We start from the raw sequence: 23204 nt of genomic DNA, 5'->3' as shown, positions 1-23204 counted from the left end.
GGTGTTCACAACATTAGTTGGCTGTATGAAGTGAAAAGACAGAGAATAAGATAAGATTAATGTTGGAGCTGTTTCTACCATTCTTTGCGGTAAACTACAAGTTCATTTGGTGAACTCCCTCACTCTCTCATTTCCAGTCATTTGTCCTACTGATTAAATCTGTCATAAAATACCAAAAATACCCAAAAAGGAGATGCTTAGAACAGAAGACATTTGATATCAAAGACATTAAGGCTTATGCCCACAGTCAGCATTTGGACTATAAGAGTGGATATTGTGATTGTTGACTGATTAAGGTGAAAACTTCGTTATTCAATAGTTTGGGCCCTCCATAATGAAATAAATCACAAACAACTGTTGTTAATAATACAAACACTAACATGGCATAGAGGGGAAACATGCAGTTTCCTTAGAATTTTGTGGGATACTGATGGTGTTGTCCAACACTAAACTCCCACATTAGTGATGGGGCAACACTGGAGTGAATTGAAAGACTGAAATAAATGGTTTATGATCTGCTAAAGGCTCCACGGATTTGTGTCCCTGTGCACCACTTCAGCTTGACACTAAATATGACTACTTGCACAATATAAACATAGAAACACGCAATGTGCAGAAACATGCAGCGATACTCTTCTTTCACACACTCACAATCATGAATTCATGCTCATGCTTAGAAATATGTTGCAAGTTAAGCTGGTGCAGTATCTTCCTCCTCCTCCTGGTGGATTATGGGTCAGACAATGATTGTCAAAGTTGCAGTCCAGCTGTTCTACTTTTCTCTGGGGACACACAGGCTTTTAGCAGCAGGTTTACTCACCTGAGCTCTTTACTATAAGTGTGTGTACTTGACACAAGAAAACATTTGACCTCTTAAATAGACTGGGTGCCTTTCTGTGCCCTTGTGTCCCTTGGGCCACAGCGAAACACTAAATACTGCCATGCATCATAGTCACTGCACTGCTGTCTAAAGACTGGATGGTGCATGGAAGAGATAAATATAATGTAAACTAAACAAGTGGGAATAGAGTAAGAGGAGAGGAAGAAGGTTAGACGGGAATCAAAAATGGCAACAGGTGAGGAATGAGAATTAGTTTCTTAGAGAAAGTGGAAGCTCACACTTTAGACCTACTGCAGTGAATCCTTAATAAATGAACACTGTCTGTCATTAGGTGCGGAAGGTACATCTGGAGCTTTGGATTCTATTTTCTGTGGAACAAAGTCAGGAAAAAACAGGGCTCTTGGTAGTCATACTACACCAAAATTACCTCAGTGATTAAGGTAAGCAGTAGTTTCTGATTAGCGAGCCTTGTGCCTCTAAAGTCAGAAGCTGATATCATTTATACCAGACACCATCACGCTTTACTAGTGAAAATCAAACTATGAAAGAGAATGACTGATGAATATATTTTTTTGCATTACATTCTGGAGAGGAATTCATCATGTATGTAAGTTAGCAGGATTAAGCCATTAAATGATCCAGTGTAAATTGTATTATGGAAATGATCTTGTCATAGCATGTAAATTATGTGGCTAAAATATGTCCACATGCTGATTACTGCCAGCACTCTCAGTGCTGGTGTGCATGTAAAAACATTGATTAAAGTCCTTACATCTGAGCATCATGAAATGTGTAACTCAGCATGAAGTAATTCGCATGAATGCACCAATGCATTGTGCAGCACTTGCCTGTAAGGCTGAATGGATACGTTTAATTTGCATCATAACTCCTGAACTTTGGTGTCATGACTCTCATGGAAAAAAGATTTAAGTGAATAATAATGTTTTGTGTGCTGTTTTACAGTCTACTTTTCAAATGGCTTATCCCCAGTGTAGAGTTACTGTATAGGAGAGCAGTTTTAGATATTATATGCTACATAAACAGGTCACTACAAACATGAGCTTTATGTACAAACGACTGACTGTATACACACACAAAAGTTAGATGGAGGCTTAGCTTGAGGTAAAAAGAGGGGAGTGTAGGGGGACAGGCAGAGAGGCAGGAGGTGATATAAGCAAAAAGGAGAATATCACCATTATCTCTCCAAAATCAGAAAAAAATATGTGGAGGAGGGGATAAAGTAGTGCTGGATACTGATTACATGATGGTCTTTCAAGATGGCGATCGTGGTGCTTGCCGTGACTTAGAATGACATGACTTGACAGCTCCAGATCAAATATAAGTAGGGCTCCAACAAATCCTCAAGGAAATCGAGGATTTCGATTACAAAAAATCCTCGAAGCAAATTCTTTGCCTCAAGGATTTGTTTAATTACTATCATTTGTGTTATCGGTCATGCTCCGCCTAGGGATCATTGTTCCACACCAACACAACACATTTAAGTAAAGAGTAAAAGTAAGACAGTGAAACTGTTAGTAAAAGGAAAATAATGCCCAAAGTTTGGTATCATTCCAAGGTAACCTGTCATTTCTGTCATGCATTACACAATAGTATTATTGTTTAAAAATGCAGACGTCTATTTTATCCGATTACTCAAGTAATCAATGAAATATTTGGTAGAATACTCGACTCCAATAATAATCGATAGCTGCAGCCCTAAATGTAAGTTTGGAGTGCAGGAATCAGTTGTACTTCATTGGGACCCAGTATACAAGATAAAGCACCGCATCGCTGTGCCTGACACTTTGACTTTTACTGTTCTTTTTGCACTGATATGGGATACTCTAATACTGGGATCCCTGTGTTAGTAGAGTAACAGAGGTCCGTAAGAGTTAGTGTAGTAGTCAAGACCAAGAGTAGTCTCAAGATTACTTTTTGAAAGTGTTGGCCTTGTCTCAGAATTACATCGTTATTTTTGAGATTGCTTCATTTGACTGATGTTCATAATCCATATGATCAGATATTTTACCAGTAGCTCCTTCCTGATTTTTAGATTGCTGGAGTATAAGACAGGGCAACAGACAGATGTCACAGTTATAGCATCATTTACCCAGAAAGTGCAGGTCTACATGACACAACACTAGTGAGAGTAGAGTCCATGTGTATTAAGGAAATCCAAAGACAGAGGATACACAAACAGGCAGAGGAAACAGGCAGACACAAACACTAAGAACCAGCAAGTAACACTACAGACATGTGGACTTGTATCCAAGACAGGAGAAAACAATGGTGGATTAACAGAGTAGGGATGTGCTTTTGCTACCTGTGACATTCTGACTCAAATAATTTTGAGTATAGTGCACAAATTATTATGGTTATGATCACAGATTCAGTTTTGCAAGTGATTGATAGCATCTGATCTCGGAAACTAAGCAGGGCCGTTAGTACTTAGATGGGAGACCAACTTGGAAGACCAGGGGCCGTTAGTGTCAGCCCCTGGTTATGTCAGGAAGGGTATCCGGGATAAAATTTGTGCCAAATCTACTATGTGGATCAAGTGATCCACTGTGGCAACACCGAACGGGAGCAGCCAAAAGGGGAAAAAAATCAATCACAGATTCAGTTTTTTATTAGCAATCTGGTAGTTCCTACTTGTAATTTAAATCCCCTGTCAGCATGTCATAGAGATAACACATCATCTAAAGATCAAACCCCTCTGTTCCCAAATCTCTCCTATACTAGAAAACACACAACATATACTATTTGGAAAAACATATTCTATAGTGTATACTTTTAGTGTAATTGTGAGAGCCAAAGAAAGGTGGTCAATAAAAACAAAAAAATCTCTGTCCATTTGCCTCAGTCTCTCTCCACTCCTCCCATCCCCCATCTCAGTCCTCCCTCATCCTCTCTTCTCCTCCTCCTGCTTCCCCCACCCCCAATGCATGACCTTCTCCCCATTCTTCCTACTTCTGCCCCCCTCATGATCTCTTTCCTTCTGCCTGACTGTACACCCCGTCTGAATGTATGGGCTCCAGCCTTACCACCCTCCCTCCCCCACCGAACAAATGACAGTCAATACCATCCCCAGTCTCCTCCTTTCCTACTGTATGTGCATCACTTTCCCCTTTCCTTCCAGCTACTGCTTGATTCTTTTTTAGTGTTGACTTTCAAAGTACCTCCTCTTAATATTTTCCTCCTTCTTCCCCCTTCCAATCATCCTAAATTGGAGCCACTTTCTGCTTCTATTTCAATTAATTAATCCAATCCCTCTACTTTGTCTCATTCTGTTTCTTTATAATTGCTTTAGTTCACAGCTCCCCATTCATTCCTTTCTATCTTTTTGTATTGTACTGTTCTTGTGGTGCATATAAATTATTATGTTTTTAGAAGGGATTTGTACAGGGCTCAAGGTTGTAGAAATGAAAATTCCAAACAAGGAGAAAAACTTAACTCAGGCAGGCGTGGACAGGAACAGGTGCAGAAGGTCAGGAACATGGAAACACGGCAAACTCAGAATCATGGTAACATGAAACTCAATCATGGAAACGTGGTAACGTGGAATTCACACAATAATCCAGCAGAGAACAAAGGAAACAGGCAGGTGTATATATGTGTCAAACAAAAGACCAACAGAACACTTGTGTAATTAATTCCAGTGATGAACATAAAGCTACCATGAAACTAAGCCAGGCGAGACAAGAAGAGAGAAACCAAAATAAAAGTCCAACAAAGCAAGTGCAAGCACAAGGTCATAACATAAATGTAGCCCTATTTAAACAGTAAACCACAAATTAAGGTAAAATTGAAAGTTCTGTGTAGGCTCGGGTTTAAAATTGAGAAAATATCTCTTGATGTTTCTCCAGCCTTGTTCTCTCTGTGTTTGTGGAGGTATGTATGTATGTATTGTGTATGTGTGTGTACATGAGTGTGTGTGCATGAGAGAGAGAGAGGAGTGTGTGTGGTTATTACTTGTACTACTCACATTTCATTGTGGGAAACGATACCTGCATACACATTCACATTATGGGGACTTGGCCTTCGCCATGGTAGCCAGACGCTGGTTCCAATAATGTAAATCACTGAATTTTATAGTTGTGACTTGGTGTAAGGTTAGGGTTAAATTTAGGGTTTCAGTTAAGGTTAGTCAGATGGTTATGTTTAAGGTTAGAGCAAGCCTCCAGGAAATTAATGAAAGGTAATGTAAAGTCCACATGGCAAATGAAAGCACCTGTCTATGTGTGTGTTTGCACATGTGTGATAGAGGCAATGATGCATTTATCACCAGTAAAACCCCTTTTTTTGTGACAAGTAAGTAGAGCACATTTAACTCCATTAATTAATTTCAATAAAACCAAGAAAGATAGCCAGGCACAGACACAAATAGGGTCCTAAGGGACATTATTCAGAAATTGACACACACACGTAAAATATTCTCTCTATCTCTCTCACACTCTCTCTCTCACATACACACACACACATGTAAAATGCTTACACACACATTCTGATAATTGTTATGGGGAAATCCTTTTTTAATTTTATTTACTATACTGAAAGTCTAAAGAGGTTACCTAACGTCTACTCTTTTCACTGTAAACATTAAACAAGTGCAAAATATAAACAAATATATAAATATTGCATGATACAAATGATATACTGTTTATAATTTCACCAGTTTTAAAGTTTTATTATGTTTTGTTCCACCCAGGAATCCAATTTGCTGCTGGGATCTTTTGAACAACCCATTTCCAAGGTTTTATGCAGTCTGGTAACTGAAAAACAATGTGATTACTTCTGAACAATTGGCCCCAAGTCAAGTTGTGATTTTTTTTACAGCGTGCCAAAGACAGAAAAATTATCGGTTGCAAGTGTCCATTGTATCATATTTTCATTGTTTTGTTTTTTTTTTCAAAGTCAAAGTCTGCTTTATTGTTAATTCTGCCACAAGTAGATATAGCACATACAGAGAATCGAAATTTCAGTACTGTCAAAGCCTTGGTGCATACAGATAAACTCTAACTCTAAAACTAAATAGTGCAATGTAAAAATTACAAATAAGGGCATGCAAGATAAACTTAGATGAGATAAAGTACGAGGATAAGTACAAATAGCATAAATACATAGCAGCTTATCAAGCAAAAAACAGTGCAAATATATGAACAGTTCAGATGTACTGGATGGTAATGCAATTAAATGAGCTTATCTCATTCAGCTTTTATCTCATTCTTAATTTTTCATCCCTTTCCACTAAATATTGCTTCTCTAAAGACACACGTACAAATCTGTTTTGACCTATATAGCAAATGGTCTTACTGAGTTTAAAATGGTGAAGAAACCTTGAGTTGTTCATGCAAATGTAGAAGAAACACACCTGCCTATATGCAACCCAGAAAACCATTCCACCTCCAATTCCACCCTCAGGGCTGTCTACTGGCCTAAATGATAACATATTGGAGGTGTTGGAGCCAGACTTTGACTGTAAAAATTGAAAATGGATGGTAACGCTAACTGCACACCTCTTCTTGTAAGGTGCAACGTTTCAGGGTGTAGCTTTAAATTTGTACGCTTTCCGTGTGGTCTAAGGATGGTGTTGGAAGGTTCAAATTAAGTGGGAGACAGAAGCGCTTGATGATGAGGCAAAAATGAGGAAGGTGGTGTGTTGACGTGGGGGAGGTGCCTTTCTGATAATACAGGGTGTTGACTGTTATTGTCTAGTCAGGCTGCAGACTGGATGGGTTTAATCAAATAAGCAGGCACTGCTCTCTCTCCCCTACTCCACTCGACCAGGAACAATACCCTCTACAGCAGCCGTCTGTGTCCCTCACTCTGAGAACTCACACCACATTTCACTCATTTCAGTTATTCCTCAAAACCACATCTCTGCTTTTCATTGTTTGGCTGCACAGCAGTGTTTACCCTAAGTTAGTACTGGCACAGAGGAAGGTGTTAGCAGTTAGTGTGTAGCTAAAGGTCTGCCACACAAATATGGGTAATTATGGGCGTGTACACAATGACATGAACACATAGTTCATACTGTGGAGGTTCTTGTTGATGCTCTGACTAAGAGGTGTTGATTAGTAATGTTTGAGGCTGTAGATTGAGGTGTGGTATTGAAAACTTACTCAGCATAAACACTGAAAATACAGGGGGAGAAAACACAGTATAATTCAAACCATGAGAAAAACATGTAGAACTAAGCATTTATGTAAATTAAGTAACATGAACAGAAAGTTAAGGTGGTTTAAGAAATGTTGCTGCTTCATGATGGAAGCATGCCATCTACTGGACAATAAAAATAACCATTATATTTTTGTATAAATCACAGTGGGTGGGTGTGTGCGTGTGCGTGCGTGCGTGCGTGCGCGTGCGTTAATAATCCATTCATAATGAACTGAAGTGCCCTGAGTCTTTCCCCATGTTTTTTGTATTAATATTACTTACAGGTGTAACACATATTTTTGTACATAATGCACATTATGTATATAATGAAAAATGTTTTTCAGTCAGTGAAATTTAATGTCTCTGTCTTTTTTTTTCAGATGATTCATCATCAGAGAGTGGCAGTGGTAATGGCCTGCCTGCCCTGACCCCTCCCTCCTCTACTGTGACAGACAGTGCCATAGTCAGGGAATCAGATGTTGTCAATGGTAACAGTGGCCCCGCCCCGCTGGACTTCAGCACACCTACTTCCTCCTCATCATCATCTGAGGACCAGCAGCCAATCAACCTGAGTGAGCCACCCCCCCATCGACTGCCACTGTCTACCTCTCATCTGCCTGTCACTGTGTCAGCGGCTGCTGCAGCGCTGCTTGGTGCTCTGCATCCCAATGCCCCCGAGGAGCTCCGCAGAAAGTACCCACTCGCTGCCAAACCTCCACTGGCTCCACACCTGCCCCTGCCATTGCCCCTGCCACACACACACACCCCTCACACACATAATGCAAACACTGCCAACACACTCTCCCAGGCTCACACGCACACTGCAGACTTGCGACTAGACCGAGACAGCAGGGACTATGGTGGCAAGGTGAGAATACATGAACACATACTGCACACACAAATGATTTGTTTACATTGAAACTTAGTAAGGAAGAGGTGACCATTTACCACCTAATCCTGTTCCTCTCAAAGTTCAACTTAATTTAGGCTGGTCAGGAAACATTAAAATATTCATCCATCCATTCATTATCATCCTGATCATGGACATGATGGCTGGAGTCTTTCACATACAGTAGAGAAGAGGAAACCTGCACAGACATGAGGAAAGAGGTTTGGATCTCATGTAGAAAAGCTCCAGTTTGCCTGAACAGGATACAATGTAGGACTTTAATATTGTGAAACAAATTTATTAACCACTGTCCACCACCAGAACAGAACAAACCAGTTTAATATGGGTTTCTTAAAATGATAGTGGCTCTGAGTATCAAAAAGCATTTTTATTAGCCCATTAGAGATTTGAGATAAATGTGAGGTAAATATGTTTTATTGCTTTCTTGAAGAGCGTTAGATTAATTCCACACATATGTCTGTATGCTAACAGTGAAGCTACTGTGTATCTACCTAGGGGAGATTTTAACAATTTTAGAGTAACGCTATTATATAATAGGTGGTAGTTATAAATTGTTCAATAACTTCTATTTCTGTGAAGAAGACTCAGCTCAGTATAAAAAGAGTAAGGTAACTGAGTGAGCCATGGTGTTTGTTGTTAATCAGGAAAAGGTTATAAAGAAATGACTAACAGAAAGAAATGGCTAACAAGGAGAAAGTAATTTTTTATGCGTTATGACTTTTATTAGTACAGCATTTGTCCTTCCAGTTTGCACACCTAGCTGGAGAAAACACACTTTCAGAAGAAACTATTTACTTCTATTTATTCATGCTCAGTGTGGAAAATTGAAATGATCTACCACAGTAAACATGAAATCTTCATTAGATTTAGTTAATTGCCACATCGCAATTGTCTTATTTAGGGCATCTTTGTTAAATTATGAAAACCATACATAGACATTTATAAAGACAGCGTGCCAAATAGAGTTTACTTAATCGTTTTAGATTTTAAGTCAGTAGAGACTGAGAGAGGAGATGTATGGCAAAAAGAGATCTATTTTCTTCTTTTTCTCTTTTCCCTGTCTTTGTGAATCACTGAAGAGCAGAATCTGACAAATAATCCATGCCGACCTTGGAGGCAACACATTACTGCCAGACAGTCTACATTGAAGACACAAGCACAGCTAGATAACATGCTAACACCTTCAGACACAAACTCTGCACGCACACATACACTCAAACCCTTGTGAACTGAGTGTGGGAGAGAAAGTGTGAAAGCAAAGTATTTGTTGACATTATGAGCCTGAATGTGTTGCTGAATTACGGTGTGTGTGTACTTTTACTTCTCTTTGTGAGAACCATTTGAAGCATAACTTTATCAGAGTGAGGGCAATATGAAAAAGGGAAGATATTTTGGTGGGTCTTCACTTTTTTATACTCCTGTTTGAGGGTTAGAAATTGCTTCAGTTGTTATGATAAAGGCTAAGGGTCTAGGTGAATTCTTGTTAGTGAGAGTCCTCACAGACATAGAAGTCAATATGTGTGTGTGTGTAATCAACATTTCTCTGTTTCACTTAAAGTAAAACTAGCAAATAAAGGCCACTCACACTTATTACCACATACTGCTACAGGGAGGTGATAGTGTTATTATGTTGTTTGTGTGTGTTTAGTCCCCCCAGTACAGTTCAGGTGGCAGCTATGATAGCCTGAAGGTGGACCTGAGTGCTGAGGACCTAACCATGGGGCGTCACAGCATCCAGGTTGCTCCTGACGATGACGATGATGACCATGACGACCATGATGACAATGACAAAATAAATGACACAGAGGGAGTTGATCCAGAGAGACTAAAGGCCTTCAATGTAAGTCAGAGCCGGTGTTGGGTCAGACCTTTAACTCTGTCTCACGTGATGTCTGCACAGGGACCAATAAAGTATCTTCTTATATTCATGAAGAAAAAATATGGAAAAGCCTGACAGTCTTTTCCTCTTTTAAAATCAATGTCATTGATTAGAGAAAGATGAAATATATACAAATGGAAAAGTACTCAGATCACACCTTGAAGCTGTTTGATTCCTTTTCTTTATTAACAGTGTATTAAATGACAACATATAAAAGGGCTAAACACAGTGTGACTTTCCAGCCCCACAGAGCTTTTGGAGCCTTTTAACTCAATGTTTCCTCTTAATTTTCTTAGTTTTCTATTTAAACCTTTATTTTACCAGGAAGTCCCTTGAGATTGAATCTCTTTTGCGAGGGAGACCTGACCAAGATGCTCACTAGTGCACACAGTCCTAACAACAACAGACAAGAGATATTGGGCATAACAAATACAACAACATTACAGTGCCTATATACACCTTCATAAAAGAATAGCAAGTGCACATTTCTGTTAATTTATGTTTTAAAAGAGCCTTGAATTTCCCCAAATTGCACACTTAAACATGACTCCAAATGAATTATGTTGTTTCTATGGATGTGTAAATACGGATAAACTCATATAGATACACACTTTAGAAGACAGCCAGGATAAACAAGGAATATGGAGCCCACACACAGTGAAGTTTTCAAGATTTTCAGTTTACCAAAAAAAGAAAAATATGATGTTTTGATGTCCTGCAGATGTTTGTGCGTCTGTTTGTGGATGAGAACTTGGATCGGATGGTGCCCATCTCCAAACAGCCCAAAGAGAAGATTCAGGCAATCATTGAGTCCTGCAGCAGGCAGTTCCCAGAATTCCAGGAACGCGCCCGCAAGCGCATTCGCACCTACCTCAAATCCTGCAGGCGCATGAAAAAGAACGGCATGGAGGTACTCTACTCACTAGAGTTTTTTTTTTGTTCTGATGTTTATTCGTTTGTATTTGTGGTTATTGGGTGCTTATTTCAGCATTATTATTTTCAAAGTAGGGTATAACTGTTGATTTTCATTATTAATTAATCAACTGATTAGTTTTTCAATCAATCAATCACTGATCAATCTATTTCAATTAATTTTGTGTCATCTAATCATATTTATCATTTAAAAAACATATTAAGAGGACTGTGCATCCTTGAAGGAGGTTGTTTTGTGCAGCCAACACATTTACCAAGTATGTCTTTTTTATACTATTGTTAGTATGGCTTGAATACAAAATTTAACTATGACTATATGGAGAAATCTTCTTACCTCTGCATGATTCTTTTTTTTACAGTCTCAATAGTTATTATTATTAGCAGAGGTTTTCAATCTAAGTAGTTTCCAGCTGTTTTTTTTTTTTTTACCTTCCGGAGTGTGCAAACTTATAGTATTGTTTAACTGGGATTGAACTTTTTGTCTTGCCTATATAGTTTTATCAACCAGAACAGAATGCAGCTTTCACTTCAGCTAGGTTAGGGCATCTAGCACCAAGCAATTATCTTTTGAGAAACAATAAAAATGTGCCAGCAAATAAGTTGTAACTCACTCTATTCAATTTATTTCAGTTTCTAGATGTGATACTGTGCCGAATATTTCAATATAAGATCTTATAAAGACTACACAGCAGCATTTCTTCTATTTATTTTATAGCTGGTCTTGGTGGACTTACCTTAGATTACCTGGACTAAACTGACAGGTGTAGACTGGTAGCAGTATAGATAATTATAATACACTGCAATCAGCACTAGTGATTAAATGACTAGAAGTCCAGCTGCCATGATTCAACCTCTAGATAAAAATGGTAAAAGCAAGAATATAAGCATGTGATGTATAAAACCCTCATGCTGTCACAGTTGAAATTGATGAAGATGATGCTGAGCACCTAAATAATCCAATAAACCTCATGCATTGCACGGATCGGAGAGATGAAGTCTCATCACATATATTTAATACTATAAACTGACAGGGGAGGTGCATAATGGGATAGTGACCAGTTATGTCCAGTAAACACACTAATATTGCTTGCAATCTGACTCAGTCATGAGACTGTCTCTCCTGCCCCCATGTGAACCCCATTGTTACACTATGTGTTAATAAGAAATGTCTTATTAACTCGAATGTATTCTTTACTGTGGTTATGACACAGTAGACCCACTGTGCCTGAATACAATTTGTATCATCCTCCATTATCACAGTAAAACATGCCCACAGGGATATTATTGCCTTTCTACGTGGTACACTAACACTGTGTTTAGCCCTTATTGTTAAGGATTAAAACTGCAAACCTGTGGTTTTGCTGCCTGAGGATGTTTGTGTTATTGTGTGTCTTGTACTAAAAAAACATTTCCAGGCTTATGTAACTAGTATACAACTATATTTTCTCTGTACAGTCTGACATTACAAATCCAGAATGACATCATAAACCTATGTGGGTAAATTAAATAAATAATATTCTTCTGTGGTCTCCAGACCCGTCCTACTCCACCTCACCTCACCTCAGCCATGGCTGAGAACATCCTGGCTGCCGCTTGTGAGAGTGAATCACGTAACGCTGCAAAGAGGATGCGGCTTGAAGCCTATAATGTAAGTATTTGTGTGTCTTTAGCACTTATATACTGTAAAAGAAAGAAAAGGAAAGACAGAAGTTGCTTTGATAAAATTTAAAACTAGAAAAAAGAAAGCAAGACCACCCAGCTTCTTGTATAGGAGTTTGAAACAAAAAAAACCATTAACTCCTGGTTTCCTTTGTCAGGATGAGCAGATCTCTCTGGACAAGCCACCCAATGGTGGAGGGGGTCTAAGGGAGCCAGTGTCCCTTGCTCACTCCACCTACACCTTGGCCACATCAGCCTTATCCTCCCAGGACACCCAGCTGTACATCAATGGAGCTGGCCTTAGCTATGGTTACCGCGGATACCCAGGCCTGGGCGCTGGCATGCAACACCCAGTTTCCCTGACGACTTGTGGTGCTGCTCAGAGCAATGGTAAGAATGGGGAAGCAGCAAAAGTCCAAGGAATGAGGGTTTTTATGGACAGAGAGAGGAGACAGACAGGACTAAATAGTGAGTAGGACGAGGGATTATAAGAGGAAGCAGGCAGTAAGGAGAGAGCCACAAGTTAACATAAAGAGGTAGGGGAAAGAAGAAGTACTGAAAAGAAACAACATGAATGGGTAATGTGGAGATGATTGAGAAGGAGATGAAGAAAGAGTACCAGAAGAAAAGAGAGCAGGGAAAAGAGGCAGACCAGCAGAGGGCAGTATGAAACACTGCCGGATAATGAGTATTGTTTAATATGGAAATAAGTTTAAAATATATAATAGGGCATATTTTCCATTATTAGAGGCTTTTCAGAACTTTTACTGATATTCGTTTGCCACTCAAATGTTAGTGCTACTTAAAGAGATCTAGATCTTGGTTAAATAAGTTGTCAGTTTTAAAAGTAGCTTAACTGCAGGTTATAAAGTACTGTTTCACGGTATTCATTGACTAAAATTTAAGAGTCACTTCAGCATCACTGCTGGGTGAGGTCAGACATACACCCCTTAGAAATGTGCTTTGTTGCACCAGTAACCACAACTAGGAGTGATGTCATAGTGTCATGTGGTATGCTGCAAGAAAAGTTATGTAGATACTGATGTTCAGTCATTTCAGGGGGTGTTAAGTTACTCTTGAAAAAATTTACAGCTTTACTGATCAGATTTTACCTGCCATTGCATAGTAAACCATTCCAGTCCTAAACAAATATATTTTATGTGATCTGATCATACTCATCTTAGACTATATTTCCAATAGTAACTGTGCCCATTATTTAATTCACTCTATCATTCCACAAGCCATAGTGGGAATGTTCAGCTTGTCTAGTTACTGAACAGGACACTATTTCAGTACACTTGCTGTGGTTACGTTATTTTGTTATTATTACATTCTTTCATTCACTTTAATATGTGTGTTGTTTACTGTCTTTGTTACCTGGGAACTGGACATGATTTAGCCACAAGTGATTCCCTCTTACACAAATAGAAAGTGTATTATAGCAAGCTTGGAACAGATCTAAACTATACATTTAAAATGTTCCAGCAGTCTTCTGCCATTTTGAAGTAACCGATATTTCTCAGTCTTCTCCTCCACACATGGATGTTCTGACCTTTTCATCACTTCATCCATCTCCATCTCATCTGTCTTCTTTTGTTACTGTTTCTTTATCCTTTCCTTTCCCTCATCTTCAGGCCCCACAGACCTCAGCATGAAGTCTCTCTCCTCTAACATCAGTAACTCCTCCTCCTCTACTGCCAGCCTGGGTGGGCGGGGCAGTGGAGGTGGAGGAGGGGGCGGGGCATCCACCCAGCTCAGCCAACCAGAGATCACAGCCGTACGTCAGCTAATTGCTGGTTACCGGGAGTCAGCCGCCTTCTTGCTTCGCTCAGCGGATGAGTTGGAGAACCTCATCCTGCAGCAGAACTGATTTTCAATGAAGTGTGGGGAAAACGCACACAAACACACACACAAACACATACATCTCTTTCCGTGAAGATTCTTTTGTGTCAGTCGGCGCCCCCACTGTATCTTCTTTTTGACCCTAAACAACAGAAAACCTTTTGTTTTAGCTCTTTCCTTCTTAAATAGGGATTTATTGGTTTCTTCTTATCTGCCTTCTCCTTGGAATTGGTGACAACTTCTCTTTTTTCGACGAAAAATGACAAACCCCTCCCCACCTTTCCCCAAAACAATCCCTACAAACCAAAACACATGGATTCTGCCTGAGGAGGAAAAAAAGAGTTGAATCAATGAGCAGAGTGCTCTGACTCTGAAGGAGTCTTCCTCTCCGCTCTAGAAGCACCTCACAATCAGCACTGCACTTGGAGCAAAGGAGTGCACATGAGAGGAAGAGAGTAGGATTGCAGGAGGAGTGAAATAGCTTGGAAGATGAATAAACAATCTGTGGTTTTAGAAAAAAAAACATTTTATGGCCTTGTGGAGGGACAACTTTCCAAGTTTTCTTCTGGATCTCCAACACGGGGAGTTTGATTGACATGCTACAGCTAACAGCATCTTCGAACCATAACAATATAAAATAAATAGTGACCCCATGGATTAGTACTACTGAAACTGTTTCCTACATGACCAGTGCTTTTCATTTATTGAAGATTTAATCTATTCCTTTTTGGAAAGCCCAGTAAGCATTTTTTGACTCTTCCTAACTGACTGAAAGAAACAAAAACTGTCTAATGCTAAATGATAGCACTAATAATGGAAAGACTGAACGATGAAAGAAAAAAAGGCAGTTGTTTGGTTTTAAAAAAAGGAAAGAACCTTTTTTGTGCTTGCTTGTATATAAGCTGTCTGTGTCCTATAGCACTTTTCCCTCACCTGAAACCTCACCCTGAACTCATTTAGTCCTCAGCCCTTTTACCGAGGGAGTAACTTGCTACTTATGCATTCAAGACGCCATTTTGACCACCAGGAAATACCTCAAATCTGACCTGGCAATTCCTTTTTCAGTTCCTCACACAGATATAGACAGTCATTTATACACACACTCCACAAGTGAATGGCAACATTCCCGCCAGAAGCCAATTTGCTTCGACTTAACACCTGATGTCTTCAGGGTTTCTATATTTTAGGTGGAGAACCAAACTGTATTGTGCAAAAGATCTGTAATGTCAATACAATGAAGCATTTCAAAGAACTGATGTAAACTTTTCCAACACTGGAATCTATAAACATTAGTTTCATCTGTGCGGGTTCGCTCACATGCTGCTGTGTATAATCAGTTGAACTTGAAAACTTAAGAATCAGAGCTGAAGTTGACAGGAGTGTATCTCTCTGCGAGATGACTTTCTCCTAGAAGGCAAGGGAAGGTGCACGTGTGTGTGTGTGTGTGTGTGTGCGCGCGCGTGCGTGCGTGCGTGCGTGCGTGCGTGCGAGAGAGAGAGAGAGAGAGAGATGGGGTTCTAAAATGTAGGGTGGTGAGGATTAAAATGCTGATTACTGGTTGCAGTTTTACCTCCCGCTTCTAGATTTTCCAAATGTAGATGTAATGCCAACAAAACCTCAGCATAACTGGATTCTCCCATCCCTCCGTTTCTTCTTCTATTCATTGGACCTACTCAGCACCTCTTTTTCATGGACCTAAACATCCTCCTCTTTCTCTTCCCCTCCCTGGTCTAGTCCAGGTTTAAGAGGAAGAGGTGGACTGCTTTGTCTTACTGTGATTGTCTGTTAAACTCTGAAATGGCCAATTATTATTACTACTATTATTATTATTATTATTATTAGCATTACAATGAAGAACTTTCATGTTGCTGCTGCTATACAAAAAACGGACCTTCTGCCATAGACCTGAAACCTCAACAAAGCCAGGCGTTAGCAAGCCACAGTGCCCAGTGGAAACCGGATCGACCAACCAACCTTCTGCTACTTCATCTTGGCCAGGAGCAAAAACAACACAAAGACTCGCTGTTTGCCAGGGAACATGATGAAAACACTCCTACGTTTACCCACTTACATCTCATCTTTCTCAGACCGGTTGGTCGGTCTTTGTTTTTTCTCCATAGGGCTTGATTCCCCGTTGTGATTTGTGACTGTATCATGAACCCTCTTTCTTTTAGTTTCTTTCTGTATTTGTATTATCTGGAGGATGTAGCGAGGCATGTATTATCAAAGTCTTGCACCTTCACCACTGCCCTCTACAACATACCAACAAAATACACTCCAACCACTGAGTTGTTTGTTTTTCAGTGGGATTTTTCTAAACTATAAGGAAAGAAAAGAAATCAAGGCACTAAATTTGTGAAAGTAACTTTGTAAGAGAAAAGTGGGAAAGTAAAGAAAAACATTAAAGCTATCAGTTTTTGGTTTTAATGTACAATATAAAAAGGTAGCTTTGATGACTTGCCAAGCTACGGTGGGCTTAAAAATTATACTTATTGGATCCCTGATGGCTCTTGAAGCCTCTGGTGTACCTGTTGCCCTGTCCAGAGTCCAACCACAGCCTCTTTATTAAAGGAATAGTTTCACCATTTTCTTGCTAAGAGTTAGAAGAGAGGATTGATACCACTGATGTCTTTGATATAAATATAAAACTTTAGCCTAGACTGGGCCAGATTTTGTTCCTCCTGTACCAGAAACAGTCTGGCATCCTGTTTTATATATTATACCTTTTATAATATGTTAATTATAGACATGGTAGGTGGGTGTTACCTTTAGACAAAAAAAAAAGCTAGCTGTTTCTCCTCAGTTGCTAGTCTTTATGCTAAGCTAAGCTAATCATCTGCTGAATGCTGTTCGATCATATTTACAGTAAAGGTTATGACAACAACTTTAGTACGCTCAGAGAAGGTGCTGAAAGATGGACCAAAAGACAAATGGCACTGTGTTTTTACTGTGGTTCTTACTCAATTTATTGTTCTTTCACTGTGTTCCCTTTTTGCTCACAGAGCAAAGCAACAGTCATCTGAGTTTGAAAGGGGGAGACTGTGATCCCCGGGAGGGCTCCACAGCTTGCACTGCTGAGAGCAGAGTAGGAGGTACAGAGGGTTTTTTGCAATGCAGTTGATAATCTAGCATTCACTAGTATTTAGATGTATTGTGTTGGAGACAGACCATCCACAGTGGTGGTCCAGTAGTAAAAGCTGTATCATACACCTTGATTAATGGGGTGTTGGGCTCCGAGCAGGGCACACAAAAGCAATTTGTGTCTATGGATACATGCACACCTTACCTCAGGTGTGCATGTATCCATAGACATAAATCCGCCATCCATGTCATTCACAGTCATGCAGTATTAGAACCACAAGAGTTTAAATTAGTTGGGAATGATGAAAAAATATGAATGATTTAATTTATGGAACCCACAAGCTTACACATAATGTAGCAATTTTTCCTTTGTGGATTTTTTTTTTCTTTCAGAAATTGGGAACTGTGTGTACTGATCACTAAATAAAATAAGAAAAGAAAATGACCCAACTAGGGGACTATGAGAGGACACTGACATCACTGAGGTCAGATATGACATTCCTAGAAGTGTAGTAACATTTAAAAAGAACATGTTTCTGGTGTTGTCTCTACAATTGAATTTAGTCTTTAAAAAAAAAAGATTTGTACTTTGGCCTCTGAGATTGAGAAAATTCCAAAAAAGAACATTTCATTAAATTCAAAGAGGTGCAATCAAATTTCCTCTAATTTCTTCCTAATTTCTGCATTTTTATTCAATTATATATCAAAGGTCAAGTGAGACATTTTTCGTAATTGAGTGTGGTGTGATTGCCTTTTAAACCCCAGCACCTGACTGAGACCAGTGACCTGTCCTTCTTGTCTCCTGTTTGATCCTTGCAGTGTTAGATACTGCCACTGGTTTGGTTGCATCTGCTTGATTTTCAGTGTCAGGGACATTTGGTACCTTTGGGACACCTGGTTAAGCCCAGACGTGCTTAAACACAAAGTATGTTTTAGAAATGCTTCTGTTTGTTTAGGCCTAAATCACATACAGCAAACACCCACATAATGAGAACAGCTTGTGAGTCCATCTTTTTTTACATGAAAATAATCTCACCTGTAGTCTGGTAGCATGTGTGAACCTCCAGAAACTGCATCAGTCTGCCAGTGGTGCAGATGCTGTGAACAGTTTGTCTGTTGTAACAGGTGATGCGACACTGACATGCTTGTAAAGTTAGGTTTGCTCACAGCAGAGCGAGACCAATTGCCTTCAGTTTCTGTTTAATTTCTGTAGAATTTCAGTTGCAGTGTCCTGACTCTGAGCCTGACCACACTGAGCAGGCGAAGTCAACTGTTCAGTTAACTGAACTCACTCTATGGTGAAAACCTCCAAAATGCATTCTTAAAAAATCAAGGAAATCTACCAACAGATCAGTCACCATGCAGTTTCTATGTCTAAATGGTTGTGCATTTCTGCTATCAGGAAATGTTATTTGCATGTAAAAGATCGTGTCAAATTTTAAATCCAGAAAAAATGAGTAGTGGCACATTTAAAGACAAAATGTTTATGCAACAGCAATGTTTAATACAACTTACCACTACAGTTTTTGTTAGTCAAGGGACTTTTGTAATTATTGGACTGTTTTTTTTAAACTGACATTTGGGACCTAAAGTAAGTATAAATGAACCAGTTTTAAAGAGCCTCTATGGGAAATACTCATTTACTTTAATCTTAGTCCCTAAGCATGAACAAAGAAGTTTGAGATGTTCTGAAAATGGTGGAGACTCCTCATCCTCTTCATCCTTCCTGTGTTTGATTCTTGTCTGCCCCACACAAGCAGCTTGCTTGAAATAGGATCTGGGATTTTTTTTCACGAGAATAAGTCATGTTACTAACACAGGCCAACCTCTGACATTGTCCCAAAAGGTTTCACTCTTAGTAGATGGTAGCGAACACTGAATGACTAACTTGAGAGCATTTGAAGTGATAAAATATGTTAAGATTACACACAGCCAAAAGGTCTTGGAATGTTGATGGGCTTTCCTCTGACGACTTAATAAAAGGTTATAAAGTTGTCTACAGGTGTATCTGAACGCAGGTCAGTTTACTTCAGTCAGACAGCTGCAGAACAAAAAAGACGCCACAAACTGTGTAAGAGGAAAAAAAATAGGCAAATGACAATCTTCACAAAGGTGTAATTTGCTCAATGTTTGATTTCCATTCTTTCTGTCTGTTATATATGGAATAGCCCAGGAGATTAACCTGAGTGTTTTAGCTGTAATCAGAGTATTGACACCACACATAGTCCTCCTCCTGTTGTCGTCTCCACTTGCTGAGCAGACGGCTGACACATTAGTCTGATTTCTATTTTTAGTATTCTCAATCTTCTGATTCTTGATATTATGATTTTATAAATATGTTTTGTAGTGCGACTAAAGTGGACTTTTTTGAGAAAGTATTTTGTACAATATTCCATCAGCTTCACTCTGTATGCCTACACTGCACATTCCAAACATGGATGTCAGGCAACGCTGGACCTGACCAGCACCAGTTATTTCATCACCTCAGTCAGCCAACTTTGAAGTCTTAATCTGTTCCAAAATCAAACTGTTTTATAAAGCTGAATAATTTTCAGAAACCCATTGACCTATACTGGCCAATAACATCACACCTCAGTGTGTAACCCCTAATGGTTTGCACAGGAGATTAGTTTTTTTTTTTTTTTTTAAAGTCAGTTCTCTTAAAAATTTTATGTTCGCTGACCACAGACACCAAGATGCTTTTTTTTTTTGTTTGTTTGGTTACTTTTAGATGGAGCCTGGCTAAATCTAACTCTTAGAATGAAAGCAAATAGACCTATTTTCAAAAATGTCAGCATGACCTCTTTGTCTTCAGTGCTAGCTGTGCCCTTCACTGGGAGTCAATAGGAATTATTCTTCATGTACAAGTAGATGAACTAATTTTCCAAATCACTTATCATGATAGATTTCAACAATTTCAACCTCTATTTAAAGTATTCAGATGCTGCAGAGGCTGTTAAGAGGCATCTGCTTCAGACAAGCTTCTACACTGAGTTGTGATGCTGGTTCGGCCTTGCCAATAATCATACATATTACTTCAGCCAGTATAGTATACAGTATACACACATTTAAGAAACACCGAGAGGAGAAAAAGTAACAGAGCTCTTTTTTATTTTTAATTTGGGACAGGGTGTACAAAAGCTACTGTAAAAATTAAAGACAAGGCTCCCTGAGCTGTTTTGTTTTTTCCTCTTTCTTTTCAGTGGTGCTTTAGATTCCACCATTTACTATTTTATTCAGCACTATGCGATTCTTTTGTCTCTGTCTTCATTTGTCTTTGTATGAGACTCTTGATTGTGTTTATTTGCTCCACCAGGCCTTTATACCTACAGTAATACCAATGTGAAACCTGTATTCTCCTCATGATTTGACTCAGTGGAAGTGTGATGTTTACATGTACAGATTTTTCTGATTCCTTGTGTTTTTTCTGATTTGCTAGCCCCCCCCCCCCCCCCCCCGTCTTTCATCTGACTCTTTCCTTACACACATTGAAGGGAAATGGGACTGCTTCTAAATACTATTATCAGCATTTCACATGTATGCTTATCACATGAGGGAACCTGGTGACATTTTGAATTTCAGTTGGGTCGCTTTTCTTCACCTTTTCAGTGTGTGATTTGGATTTGGCTAGCACTGAAATGCTAAAGATGCACCCACGTTTCATTGAAGAATGCTAACAGCTAGTTTGTGTGTCATTATCAGTTCAGAGTGGAGAAATGTCACATGGCTGAAATTGAAAAGCAAGGCATCCCTGTATGAAACAGATCAATGGGTAGGGTTTGGGGTGGGGCAAGGACATTGAGTTGTGTGTTTTTTGGGGGGTTGACCTAAGACCTCTCGACTAACTTCACAGCACACAAAATCACATTGGGCCCACACAACGACCCTCTATTGGTGTGACCGCGATCCAGTGAAGATTATTTCTCAGTGAATGATAAAGCCATTACTGACCCTGTGTGTTGGGTCTATTAGTATATTTAGCAAAACCTTAAACTGCAGATGACAAAACTCAACCTCAGGAAAAAAAAGGACATCACTTTTGTAAAAACGTGTCTAACTGAAGGCCCATTTCCCTCTCTTTGATACCATATAAATTATATTACAAATTCTTTTTATATTTATTGTGTTTATTAATATATATAACAGTGGATAACTTTTTTCCAGTACCTGTGGCTAATACTTTGATTCTTTAGAAAAGTGTTCATAATATATGTGAAGCAACTGAACAATTGTGAAAAAAAAAGAGAAAGAAACCCAGGGTTCTTTTTTCTGTTTGTTAAATACACTGGAGCGATACAGCCGTGTTTGTTCAGTCTACAACAATGAGAACATATCACTCTGGTTCATTACAAAGAAACCAATGATTGAAAAACTGAGCTTTCTTTCGTGATGTCACTGCTAAGGCTGAAATGTTTCTGGAAAGTGTGACCATTTAGTTTTGTTATTTTCCCAAGCTGTATGTTACAAAGCTAAATATACTAATAAAGCTGTGTGCTATCTATCAAACAGAGCAAGGTTTCTGTCTTTCTTGCTACAGATAGTGGGAAGTCCAGAGGTGTATTATTATTAAGGGTTTTTATTGCTGCTACTGCTACTTTCTACCACAGCTCCACTATATTTCAAAAGAAAATAAGTTTTACAGTACATTTATTTGACAGTTGTACTTTCTCATTAAGACTTTACATTAAAAAAACTGATAATCATATAAAATGTAACATGTAAATGGTTAAACCAGTGGTTCCCAACCTTTTCTTAGGAGTAGACATGTTCCAACCAAGAGGCACTCCCTTATTAATCTTACATGTAAATAAATGTTAAGTACCATTTGGCAAATAATATTTTTATATGTAATTATTGTATTGGCACTTTTACTTTTAAGTAAAGAGTTTTATACTTCTTCCACTGATGCCAGAAGATTTATACTTTCATTATGCAAATATGCGATTAGGCTTGCAGTCTCTGACATAACCATATTTTAAGAGTGTGGAGAGAAACTGAACACCTAAAGAACCTACTATTCCAACTGAAAGATTAAGATTAGAGTTCAAACTGAAAAGCTTCCATGGATTTGAACTATTTTTAGTTTTAAAACATTCCTGCATAGTTCAAGGATGGCTGTGGGTCTCAGCATGCTCCTGCGTTTGTCATATTCAGGGTGGTGTATGTGGGATAGAGTCAAAATATACTACATTGTGAGTGTGTACTCATGGTAATGGAGGAGCATGCAAGTGTGGCTCATCATTCTTTAGTTATTAGATGAGTAAGAAATATAATTTGGTTACACAATAACTATTGGATCTGGTTTAGTCTTTTCACGGAAATTCTTGATAATATAAAAAAAAAACAGAATCAGTAGTGGTGTCAAAGCATGTAAATATGGTTTATACCGTATCATAGCATTTCTTCCTGTGTGCCAAGACAGACAACATTGAACTATTGCTACAGAGATAGACCACAAGTTTGTTTGGCTACTACTCACAAATGTTATTGTCTGGGTAATATTGTCATTAAACATATCTTTTCCTAACCAGGTCACAAGACACCTGAAAAGCTTCCAACCCTACCATCATGGTGAGCCCCTGGGGCTGGAACATGTGTTTGAATGTATCACAGAAGACTTTTCCATTGGACAGTGTTTGGGCAGAGCCAGAGGAGGGACTTGCCTCTTGTATACGTGTACAAGAGTGGAAGTGGCACCCATATCGTTTCGCGACCTCTCTTCAAAAAACAGGAAAAAAAGGAGGCTCTCTAACTTTACCTCACTTGGTGTGTCTATACAGACATACCTTTAAAATGGTGAAGAACTCATCAGTGAAATCACATGTGACCAGTGGAGCTGAAAAGCTGCAGACTGTTGGTTTACTATGTCCCTTATTTACAGTGTGTTTTCCAGAACTGAC

At 39.0% G+C, this 23204-nt stretch overlaps 1 protein-coding gene across 3 annotated transcripts in view; it reads left to right on the top strand.

The window, feature by feature from the left end:
* LOC113145615 (nucleolar protein 4-like) overlaps positions 1–20176 on the top strand; it is a 151066-nt gene extending 130890 nt beyond the window's left edge. For all 3 annotated transcript variants that reach the window (XM_026332549.1, XM_026332548.1, XM_026332547.1), the window contains 6 exons: positions 7381–7868; positions 9559–9750; positions 10511–10699; positions 12257–12370; positions 12540–12771; positions 14016–20176. In XM_026332549.1, the coding sequence (XP_026188334.1) occupies positions 7381–7868; positions 9559–9750; positions 10511–10699; positions 12257–12370; positions 12540–12771; positions 14016–14251 (1451 nt within the window). In that variant the 3' untranslated portion in view covers positions 14252–20176. The remainder of the gene's footprint in view (positions 1–7380; positions 7869–9558; positions 9751–10510; positions 10700–12256; positions 12371–12539; positions 12772–14015) is intronic.
* The last annotated feature ends 3028 nt before the right edge of the window (positions 20177–23204 follow it).

The sequence above is a fragment of the Mastacembelus armatus genome, chromosome 7, assembly GCF_900324485.2.
Source record: "Mastacembelus armatus chromosome 7, fMasArm1.2, whole genome shotgun sequence".
Taxonomy (NCBI): Eukaryota; Metazoa; Chordata; class Actinopteri; order Synbranchiformes; family Mastacembelidae; genus Mastacembelus; species Mastacembelus armatus.
This window is presented reverse-complemented; position numbering and strand designations above follow the sequence as displayed.